Raw genomic sequence first — 12,014 nt, 5'->3', positions numbered from 1 at the left:
AAACATTAAAAAAACATTTTAATGCTTTTTTATTTATTTTGAGACAGAGAGAAAGCGGGGGAAGGGCAGAGAGAGAGAATCCCAAGCAGGCTCGGCACGGTCAGCATGGAGCCTGACGAGGTGCTCCATCTCACGGACCACGAGACTGTGACCTGAGCCAAAATCAAGAGTCAGACGCTTAACCGCTTAACCGACTGAGCCATCCAGACGCCCCTTAAACATTTCTAATTCAGTAAAAAGTCACTTCAAGTCCTATACAAATGATAATCTCTTCTTTTATTCAAAAGAAAAAGGCCAATTATCAAGACTACTTCATATACAAAGACTTCAGATATAAAGTTTCTATTGAACTGCCTTAAGTTCTAAAAATCATTGAAAAAGCAGGGGACACTCAGGATAGATTCCAACAGGAGGCAGTATAAAACTTAACCTTTCTTGGATCTTTTTTTTTTTTTTTTTTTTTTTTTTTTTAAGATTTCTTCTTAAATAAACTAGGTACGTACCCTTACACCAAAGTACCCACTCTAGAGCAAGACTGTTACCTGACTAATCTACAGAAAGAAAATTTTCGGTGCTTTTTCCGGGAGCCCAGCAACCCTATCAGAATTCGGACCCATCGATACAGTGACAGACTCAGTGCAATCTACCTCTAAGTGAGGGAAAGTAAGAGAATGTCTGACTTACATGCTCCAGCCCAAATCATGGGTTCCCAAAGTTATTCAGGTAGTAAAGTGTTTGTAAATCACAGAGCTGATTCTGATGGAATATTATGATAATTTAATTCTAATACATGTTTTAGACTACGTTTTATTGGCAAAACACAAATATAAGGGATGTAACAGAAAAAATCACTAGAGTCTGGGGGAAAAAAAGACCAGTTGTCAAACTGAGCACGTGTTTGCCAATGTCAATTCCTTATTCATTGGTTTTGTTACTTAGAAAGAACACCTGCTACAGTTTTCAGAGGGCCAGGGTTCAACAACTTGAGAACTCTGTGGCTTAAAATCTATGTATCAATAGTTGACCACAGCTCTTTAAACAATTTTCCCCAACGATAAGTTTTTAATAGCCAATTCCTAAAATGTCGGAGGGCATTTTCTCGAGTTTAATGGTAATGAAGAGGAAGGGTAAGTAAATCTTACCTTGCCCAATCTACTCGTGAATGACAGGTGAACTGGGGTGTATTTGGGATGAGAAGCAGACCGCAGAGGTCAACAGAGAGATGACAAAGACCCGTTCCGGGAATTGGTCGTAGGAAGGAAAAGGAAAAGCCAGACTTCAGAGATATGACAGAGCAAGAAGCGGTAAAATGCAAAGCTGGGGAGAGAAGAGTGAGGAATCAAAGACAATTTCAAAATAGCAACTACATAAGCAATTCATGATGGTTTTCAAGTGATAAAAATAAATGGAAGAAATCTTCTGAAGAAAAACATTTACTGTAAGAGCCACCCACAATTTCTTGAACACAAACCATTTATTGGAAAAAGGAAACATAAATGCCAGTTGATTAAACAATAGAATAATAAAACCACTTCAGAAAGGTATTTTAACTACGTGATCCCAGGCATCTTCCAAAGCTTAACGCAATATATTCTTTAAAAAGCGACACAATGTTAGAGCATTCGTTCCACATCTAATTATTCTAATAGTGTGTTACTCATCTCATCCAAAATAAATAATATTCAGGAGCCCCTGGAAAAAAACTTGACATAGATTAAGTGCTATTAAAAAAAAACACACACACACAAAACACAAACCTTTGGCTACCAAAAATGGAGTACTAGCCCCAAATCTGACAGAATCTTTTCATCTCTATGTCCCTCAAAATAAAGTCCAAGTTCCTTAGTCCACGCCTACCTTTACAGATGTGGTAGAAGAGAACCTCCGAGCAGCCACCCCATCCTTGCCCTCAGCAAGGCTCCGATCCCTGAATCTGGGCTGCCCTGTGATTCTCTTTGAACAACATAATTTGGCGAGACGATCGCCAGTTCTGGGTCTAAGCCTTAGGGAGTCCTGACGACTCCCGCTTTTGAGACCCAGCCACAATGTAAAGAAATTTAGCTAGGGGCGCCTGGGTGGCTCAGTCGGTTGAGCGTCCGACTTCAGCCAGGTCACGATCTCGCGGTCCGTGAGTTCGAGCCCCGTGTCAGGCTCTGGGCTGACGGCTCAGAGCCTGGAGCCTGCTTCCGATTCTGTGTCTCCCTCTCTCTCGGCCCCTCCCCCGTTCATGCTGTCTCTCTCTGTCTCAAAAATAAATAAACATTAAAAAAAAAAAAATTAAAAAAAAAAAAAGAAATTTAGCAACATGGCAAGACCAAATGGGGAAGGAGGGGAGGAGGACAGAGAAAGGGGGAGACAGCGAAGCAGGCCCGAGGCTGTACAACAGGAAAACGGGGGGCACAGGCACTCTGCCAAGGGGCGGCCACTATTCAGCCGTAGCTACCGGTCAAAAGCTACCACTTTTCAAAAGAACCTAAAAATCTAGATTTTTATATAGTATCTGATTAGTGACAAATGATTCTAATGGTTAAAAAATACTCTATGGGCCCCCTGCTCCCTCCAAAGATTACCCAGTTTGTGCCGTTTTCTCTGTGGCCTTTGGCAATCTCTTGCGGGCTACCCCTCGGTTTGAATTTCCACCTCTACGCTGATGATGCTCCTGTGTCTCTAATCCTGGCCTTCCCTTACAGCTCCAGATCCACACATACAACGGGCTGCCGCCGGCTGCCTTGTGTCTTCACCTAATGTGATGCAAATACCTCAGACGGGTTAGGTCTCCAACGGATAGTCACCTATCCCCTGAATCTTGCTTTTCATTCTGTGTCCTCTAACTCAGTGGGTTGTATCGCTGCCCACCTAGTGGGCCAAGCAGGAATCCGAGCAAGCATGGGGACGCCTGTCTACTTTTTATGCCCTACAGAAGGTGATAAGAACAGCTTACTGATTCTATCGCTTCAAGATCTCTTGGGTCTGCTTCGTCTCCTGCGTTCTCACTGGTACTATCTTAGTTCAGATTCTGGTGATTTCTTATCTAGACTACTGACTACTGCAACGGTCTCTTAACTTTCCTCCTAACCAAAAAAAGAAAAAAAAAAAAAAAAAGAAAAGAAAAAAACCCCCAAGAACATCACTGCCCTCCAGTTTACTTTCTATGCCCGTACAAGACTGGCCTTTAAGAGAGACAACTCTCAGCCCCCTACCAACAAGTCTCCTTCCAATGGCTCGCGAGACAAACGGGGCTCCTCAAGGTCTGGTGTCTTCCGACCTCTCCCCCGCTTTCTCTTTGTGCTCTAGGGGACTGTGTGTTGTTGGCTGTCCCCAGAATACAACACACTGGCTCACTGTCTACAACTGTGTGCTTACGAAACTCTGTTCCGTCTGGCAGGTCTTTCTCTCCTTTAAAACGTAAAGCTGCTATCGCAACCTCTCCGCTGCTTCTCCAACCTCCAACCCCACCAAGCGATCGTGTTAGCATTGATCACTTCTCTGTAACATGTACAAGTTTCTTGTTTACCTACTTGTTTGTCTGCGTGTTGCCAAAACAAAGAAATCCCCCCAGAGAAGCTGGCTAGGCCCCAGAAACTGAATTCATAATCTCTTTAAGCCCCATGTGCTGTAATTTCTTTTAGCAATATCCAAAATAAAACATCTGGTCTCGACGTCATTTAAGAATTTGGAACAGCTGCCAAATTAAAATGTCTCGAATCCCTTCGTGACCACCATAAAAGCGCCGCAAAGTTGTATTTTGGCCAAGCATTTTAAAGCTCTACTCACCCAAAGGCTGATCACCCGTTTGCTCTTCATGGTCTACAAAAAGATAAAAATGCAAGAAAGATAGGATGTTATTGTCGGTGATACAAATATCTGCAGGGTTAAAGATACACGGAACCAATGAGCAGCAGGATCGGCAGCAGCAAAGGACAGAATGTGGTTCCTAACGGCTAACCAATAATTTTAAGATTTTCAGACTCTTGATAAACATACCTGGATGGGCAGAGTTAGACTCGGGACAGGGGACTATTTTCGGAAATTCAGCACCACGGCTGGGGGTAGTGATCTTTAACAGGCCGCGTAGAAACCAGTCTGAAGACGGCGGGTGGTGGCACCAGGCACCGGCAGAAGCGCCGAACGGTTTCTGAACGTCTGCCGGGTCCTGTTCTGCGTGCTTTAAATGTAACGGATTCAAATAAACCTCAACTCGTCTCCGAGGTGTATCTTTCCACCATCACATAAATGAGGAATCCGAGCACAGAGAGATGAAGCAGCTGGCTCAAAGCAACTGAGCCAGTCAGCCTCGTTCCATAGTCCGTGCTTTCCGCCATCTGTATACCTAGAGCCGAATACCTCCCACGCCCAGGACCACGCGGGAGAAGCCACAGGGAAAGATGGAGTGGAGTCGGCGATGTGTCCACCACAACACAGGGTAACTCTGCGTTTTTAACAGCACATGTAAAACGCCGGAGCCTGTTACAAGTTTTTAAACGTTCTCTTTTTCAAAGCCTCACTTTGGGGGGCATCTTTTGATTCTTGAGGAATCAGGATACAATGAAAGAGGGGGGCCAAGAAAATCTCCGAGGCTTAGCGGCGGTTTCTCATAGAAGTTTTCCCGAGGTAACTTTTCACAATGTTCACTGAACGGCAAGAAATAAGAGGCCAATTTAGGAAAAGGCCTAATTCTGTGTGGGTCTGGAGTCTGAAGCACAGTCCCACGAGACTCCTCAGCAGGACAGCACCCCCGTAAGGGAGGCGACCCGGTCTGTCTAATTTGCATCTGCGTAGGGGGCACAGCCCCGTCACTGCTCACAATGGCAGACGCTGACTAGTCAAATATGGGCACGAAACTAAGCAGGCTAGTTATGGTGCTAAAATAATGAGAAATGACCTGCCGGGAAGTAAGAGGGATCGCTGTAAATATTCAATGATGTAGTTGCCTCCTTCAACTGTTTGTGTAAGGTTTCATTTCCAGATACTTTCACAGGCTCCATCACTGCCTTTCAGGATTTCAGGCCCATGCTGACGTCCCCTGTCTTGACGTGGTCCTCAGCATTACTATGTGTGTCACCACAGCTAAGGCTTTCCCGTCAGCTTCGCTTGTTCAGACATCTGATCTGGTCAGAAGTGGCCAGGGTGACGGAAACTTCTGCTGTCAGTCTCTTCATGGTCAACGACCGGCTGTATCTCTGTACAGCACCAGTGATCCTCTCTTGCTTCAGAGAAAGACAAGCCACCCGACTAGCTCAGGTGTGTTCTATGATTGAGCAACTCTGAACTAGGTCCCAGGAGTCTGGCAAGTTCGGAAACGTTACCCCGTCATTCTTTCAAAGACCGTTTCTTGCCTTTCAAATTAAAGATCACGCACTTCCCCCTGTAACTGCCTTTTTAGGCCACAGAGTCATGTACACAATGATAAAAATATACATTGATATTTTCTGTGGCTGCAGTATGCTTCTGTCTCTACAGTCTTGTAATCTAGAATATTTTCAATACTTTTGCTTGCATGAAATTATACTTCATAGAAGTACCAATTTCAATCCTCCACTGTATTACTTTAGTAAAGAAAAAAGTTTAGTAGTACCACTGTGGCCAAAGAATATCTACAGTACTTTTAAGTTGTTACATTCAAGTTAATATTTTACATTTATATTACTCACCAGGGCATCCGAGATTATTTAATTCATCTAAAATGAAGTAAGAGAAAATAGATTAGTTTTAAATAATCACACTGCCCACGTGGCACAAACAGTCAGACCAATCAAAGAGGTAGGTTTCAAGCTATTCAGGCATGTTCAGTTTAGAACTTTCCAAACACCTTCCAAGAGGAGGCGCGCAAGCAGTGAACACGGAGAAAGGCTGCTGGGGTCAGCGAGGACTTCAAAGTCATGACTGTGCTCCCTGAACGGCAAAAAGCTGAACAGACTCCTTCATGATGTGTTCAGAGTTTTAGCTATTCTGGCCTTTGGGACAAAAAAGAGTCAAGGGATAGGTCTGTGGCCTCAACTGTAAACTTCCTGAAACTAAGAAACAATCTCAAATGATTTTTTCTTTTTTAAAAAACTCTTACTTGTCCAACAGTTTGAGGTTTACAGAACTAATGTGAAGAGAGTAAAGAGAGTTCCTGTAAACACCAGTTTCCCTATTTTAACGTCTTGTGTTTAGTAAGGTGTATCTGTCACAACTAATGAACCACTAATATTCTCTCTCTCTCTCTCTCTCTCTCTCTCTCTCTCTCTCCCTCCCTCTCTCTCTTTTTTTTTTCCAGGACCCCATTCAGGACACCACATTACATTTTCTGGTGCCCCTCTGGGTTCTTTGTTGTGGCAGTTCCTGAGCCTTTCCTTGATTCGATGGCCTTGACAGTTGTGAAAATTACTGGTGAGGTGCTTTGTAGCATCTCTCTCAGTTTGAATTAGTTGATGCTTTTCTCATGGTTAGACCAATGTAATGTGTTTTGGAGGTACAGTACTTTCAGAATTATTAACCTGCACTCTCTGCCTAAAGGACAGATAAAATCATCTAAGCAAATACCCATGACATTATAGCCATCTGTTTCTCCTTTGTAAATCTTATGAAGATGCCAATTAACACGAACAATAGACTATAAATGTTACATTGGTCATAAGATGTCATGAAGGAACTTACTCTTCTCTGTGGTGTAAAATCAACTGAGTATCATCAATAATCACTACATCAATTGTACAGAGCTCTCTACAATTTCTCTTGCTTCTCTTACAGACGTCATTCATTTCCAGTTACTTGGGTCAGCACCTTGTTCTTCCACCCCCTCTTCACTTTACATTTGTAATACATTTAGATTCTTTGGTTACATTCTGCATTCCATCCAGGGATTCCCCCTCCTCTGGCCTCCTACTAAATGGTTTTAAAAACTTGCATGCAAGTATTCACCCTTACAATGAGCATACAGAATAGTTTCACTGCCCTAAAGAAATTCCTGAGCTTTGGGGTGCCTGGGTGGCTCAGTCGATTAAGTGTCCGACTTTGGCTCAGATCAGGATCTCATGTTTCGTGAGTCCGAGCCCCGGGTCGGGCTCTGTGCTGACAGCTCGGAGCCTGGAGCCTGCTTTGGATTCTGCGTCTCCCTCTTTCTCTGCCCCGGACTCATGCTCTGTCTCTCTCTGTCTCTCAAAAATAAATGTTGAAAAAAAAAAAAATCCCAAGCTTCACCTATCCAATCCCCACTTTTGTCCTGATTAAGTATCTTTAACAAAATTCATAAAATGAAGTAAGTAACATCATATTCTGCAGGCTAAAAAAACCAAAAAAGATACGAAGTGGGACACTGTTAATGGTATGTGTCAATCTGCCAATTAGAAAACATCTCAACTTTTACGCTCTTTGAGAAAGAAAAGTTGGATCTAATTTTTCCATTGGAAATTCCTGAAGTAGTTGCATAGTTGGATCTTCGTCTCTAAGCGTGCCGAGAGGATTTGTGTGAAAATCAGAATTTAATAATGTTTGCCATTGTGAAAACCACAGAGAAGCATACAGGCACCCCATAGCAGCACCCCAGCAGGACGGTGATTTCCATGCATTGCCCTAGAGCCAAACAGCAGTGCTCGTGTGTATGTTAGTTCTTAGAGATATCCAACGTTAGGAGGGTGGAGAAAATCATGCAACCAGAGGCAAAAAAGGAATAAGAGGAGGAGGACGAGTTTGTTAGGATTTCTTCACAGAACTTCTCTCATGTAAGGCCCCTGTGGACAACAGGACTGGGATCCCTTTATGCTAGAGAGTTCTTGGTCAAAAGTATGCTTTGGGACAAGACCAGTAATTACAGCACGTCAATGTGACACCAGAGAGAAATGAAAGACAGGAAAGTCTAGAAACCAGAAGATTTAACATCATTTTTTTTTTTTTTTTTTTTTTTTTACTTTACCCGCGTGGAGCCCAAGGTTAAGTAAAAGTGTAAAGCAGGAATTGAAAAAATACTTTGCTATCTACAAATCGAATTTCGTGAAAAATGTGATATGCTAAGGGAAGGAGGTAACTTAAGTATTCCAATTTACTCATTAGAACTTATACGCAATGCTTCACAGAATTAAAACAACTTAAAAGCTTATGTTGAATTCTTGTCCGGTTCTCTTTATACACTATGACAAAGATGCCACAGTGGATTCATCTATAGACTTGTAGCTTCAAAAATGGATCTTCATTCGTAAAATTGTTTACGTTGCAACAAATATCAGAAACCGGACAAAACACGTGCTCCACAAGAAACTGCCTGTCCTGAAACTCTCGCGGGAAACTCTCGCGGAAAGACGTTCGCATCAGAGCAGCACGCAACCGTGGCTAAAAGGATGGCTGCGATCATCCAAATGGCTATCCATGATAGTACAGCCATCCGTCTCTTTAACAGACTCTCCAGGTAAAAATTAACATTAAGAATTAACTGCAAGTATTTCCTATTCAGAAGATGTGCAGTAACGCTACGGTATGCGACAGAAGGTCAACTGGAAATTAGTCACGTGGAAATTAGTTACGTGTGTCCATTTGACAGTGTCGCTGGCAATTTACGAACCTTAACACTGAGATACAGTATCGTTCAGCGAAATCTCTTTCTTATAGCTAGTATTTTTTCCATCGCTGCACTCAGCAGGCTAGACAGAGCACTCCACCGCTCCCCAGAGGAACCAGCATGCAGGGTATTCGGGTTCAAACCAAAGGATTACGCTACCTTCAGTGCACTCCACTGCATCTGTTCTTCCTTGTTCCAGAGAAAACAAATGTGAATACAGTGTAATTCATGCTCTCAGGAAGGGCAGCCATCAGGTAAACAGAGAAATAAATATCATACAAATATGTTGGCAAACCAACATGTGCATCGACGTCTCCTACTGTGGACGACCTCACTATAAATGCAGTAAGCCTGAACAGAACAACTCCCAAATTACGAACTTCATAATGTGGATTGTTGGTTGGTAATCATTCTTTCCTTTCTAGGTCTGTAGCGCTCCGTTTTAAAAAGATGTGCTGTTGAAACTCTTTGCCCACTTAAATCAAGATTTTGATAACTAAAGTTTTTAAAGAATACTTTTTTCCCCACAAACGTTTATGATTGTGAAGTAAGTATTCTCTCGCATTTCTATATAAACAACGTAACTCCCGAGACTTAACACACCATTAAATACAATGAGGTAAAAAGTAGAATTTCCGGGGCTTACATGTTTCATTTTAAATAATTTGTATTGTACTCCATTCGTGAGAACACTGAGTAAGACTGCTTACCTATGATGATTTCTACCTTCTTGCTATCTTGACTGTCTCGATCGTTATATACGTGACACCAGTAGGTCCCTTGGTGTTCCAGATCCACATAAGGCACCTATTATCAATATCAGAGCACACACACATTTCCTTCTCAATTTTAATCTAAATTGGCTTGGAGAAAAAGTTATTTTGAAGTCAGGAAAAAACCTATAAGATCTCAGAGGACTTTAGATATTCTTACATCATTTCCATTTATTAGGTTAAATATTAGCAGGCAAATATTAGTGACTCTAATAATGGTAAGTTAGGCGCAATACTATCTGACATTTTAGTATAAGCCCTTAGATGTGGGCTAGTGTTATGGTCCAGTACTTTTAAAAATATAAGAATCAGGGGGCGCCTGGGTGGCTCAGTCAGTTAAGCGGCTGACTTCGGCTCAGGTCATGATCTCACGGTCCGTGAGTTCGAGCCCCACGTCGGGCTCTGTGCTGACAGCTCAGAGCCTGAAGCCTGTTTCAGATTCTGTGTCTCCCTCTCTCTGACCCTCCCCCGTTCATGCTCTGTCTCTCTCTGTCTCAAAAATAAATAAACATTAAAAAAAATTTTTTTTAATAAAAAAAAATATAAGAATCAGTTAATATTGAACAACAAGGGACTTGAAAAGAAAACAAGGAAAACGTGAAAACTCCCCAAAGGATATGAATTTTAATGTCTGTCTTAATTTTTAATTATACTATTTACTTTCTATATCAACACACAAAATACGCAAATAACCAACTTCCTACCATGTATAGCTTTTTTGTCTCATGTATTAATGGTGACTCATTTTTGAACCACTGGTAGTGAGGAATAGGGCTTCCAACAGCCACACACTGTAAAAGCAACGTGCTGCCAGGCATCAGCTTTTGGGACCTTGGCTCAACGCAGATTTGCAACTTGGATTCAGAGATGCCATCCAAACTCCCTGAAATTAAAAGAAAAATATCACTGAACATAAATAAAATCTCTAGGTTAACAATACTTTTTTCCTTTTAACTGAAAAAAGAAAAAGTGTTTTCAAGTTAATTTTTTTGTAACCCTTACTAGCCTCTCCCCAAACTCTGTTTCATAAAACTGTGGCACTTCTAGAAATACTAAGAGATGTTCTGTGGATAAAAGGATGCTGTAGAGGGGCGCCGGGGTGGCTCAGTGGGTTGAGCGCCCAACTCTTGGTTTTGGCTCAGGTCATGACCTCACAGTTTGTGAGTTTGAGTCCCGCATCGGGCTCTGTACTGACACTGCAAAGCCTGCTTGGGATTCTCTCTCTGTTCCTCTCTCTCTGCCCCTCCCCTGCTCTCTCTCGGTCTCCCTCTCAAAAATGAATAAAAACTTTTGAAAAAACTAGAAAAAACAGGATGCTGTAGACAAGTAAGTTTGGAAAATTCTGGGTTAAATACAGTTACACAGATTTTTTATTGCAGGACTTCTCAGAGCTTTAATCATTAGTATGCTTTGTGTATTCAAGAAGGGAAAATCGTTCAAGCGGTTTTCACATGTGTTTGGCCACAGAATCTTTTTGGTGGGGGCAAATGACTTATTAACACCTTGAGTGATATTCATATTTCAAACAGAAAGTGCTACATTCTACTGTTTAGCTTATTAAAAGGAGGGGTTTTGTTATCAGCATGGAATAAATATGAATGGACTATCACTAGCATTTCTTCCTGAGGTAGACACCACAGAGCGTTATTTATTGAACGCTCGTGTTGCTCTAAGGTCCTCGAGGAAGGAGGTCTTACCAGTGTTAACACAGCCCCAAGTCTCTGTCCTGAAAGTTGGTGTCTCACACACGGCAGGTGATCAGTCTTTGCTGAACGAATAGGATTTCATGCACCTAACTTTATTTTTTTTCATTTTTCTAAAACAGTTCAATTCAAAAAAGGTGAAGACTCTGACAAAATCAGGGGGAGGGGCGGAACCCAAAAAAGCACACCGTGGGAGTCTACTGGCTGGGTCACAAACAGCGCCATCGAGAAAGGTATTTAGGTTTAATACAAATTTGATACAAAGAAAATGGGAAAAAATACCTCTATATGCTAAAAGCAATTAGGCTTCACAAATAAGGCCAGCGAGGCTATTTTATTTTTTTTGACACCTTAATTCACCAGTGTTCTTTCTCTTATTTTCTTTTATACTCTCTTTTTAGTTCTTCTCTAATATGGGGAACTGGCTGGCAACTCTACAGTTCACATCCTCTTATCAACAAAGAGAAAGTAAACAGGACTAAAATGTACAAAAGAATGTACTGGGATGATATCATATAATTGACTTTCTCATATACACACATCACCTTTTACTCTGTTCAATGCTTTTTGTTCTACACAACACACACAGTGTAACAGACAGCATGGCCAGCGTCTGGCTTTCCATCACACTGCCTTTGTCTCATGCTTACGTAAGAATGTAAAATCCCACCATGTAAATCATACGTACATGCTTCATGCTAGACTCAAATGCCCTCTGCATGCAGAGGATTTCACTTATAAACATATTAAAGTTCATTACATGCACAGAAATATTCAGGAAAGACAAAAATAGTTCTCTTCATCATGACTATTTTTAGAGATTGTTTATTCAGGTATAGGAAAAGCTACATTGAGACAGAAGAATGGAAGACAGACTGGTAACAAAGTCTGTTTCCCACCTATTCTTTTTGTCTGGCAAAATGACAAAGAATATGGTTCTTGACTGTGAGTGTGAATAAGAAAAATAACATCTGAGGGCGACTCTTTAGAACAGACTGAGTTTTT

At 41.7% G+C, this 12,014-nt stretch overlaps 1 protein-coding gene across 4 annotated transcripts in view; it reads right to left on the bottom strand.

Annotated features, from left to right (window-relative positions):
* Positions 1-12,014, bottom strand: part of MALT1 (MALT1 paracaspase) — a 64,531-nt gene that overhangs the window by 23,448 nt on the left and 29,069 nt on the right. For 3 of the 4 annotated variants that reach the window (XM_047827308.1, XM_047827310.1, XM_047827311.1), the window contains exons 5-9: positions 10,011-10,189; positions 9,244-9,340; positions 8,693-8,722; positions 5,652-5,678; positions 3,775-3,807 (exon numbers count right to left, since the gene is read on the bottom strand). In XM_047827308.1, coding sequence (XP_047683264.1) covers positions 3,775-3,807; positions 5,652-5,678; positions 8,693-8,722; positions 9,244-9,340; positions 10,011-10,189 — 366 coding nt within the window. The remainder of the gene's footprint in view (positions 1-3,774; positions 3,808-5,651; positions 5,679-8,692; positions 8,723-9,243; positions 9,341-10,010; positions 10,190-12,014) is intronic. The other variant, XM_047827309.1, reaches the window with a different exon arrangement.

Source organism: Prionailurus viverrinus, chromosome D3 (genome assembly GCF_022837055.1).
Source record: "Prionailurus viverrinus isolate Anna chromosome D3, UM_Priviv_1.0, whole genome shotgun sequence".
Lineage (NCBI taxonomy): Eukaryota > Metazoa > Chordata > Mammalia > Carnivora > Felidae > Prionailurus > Prionailurus viverrinus.
The sequence above is the reverse complement of the archived record's forward strand: the minus strand, read 5'-3'. Positions and strand labels throughout refer to the sequence as shown.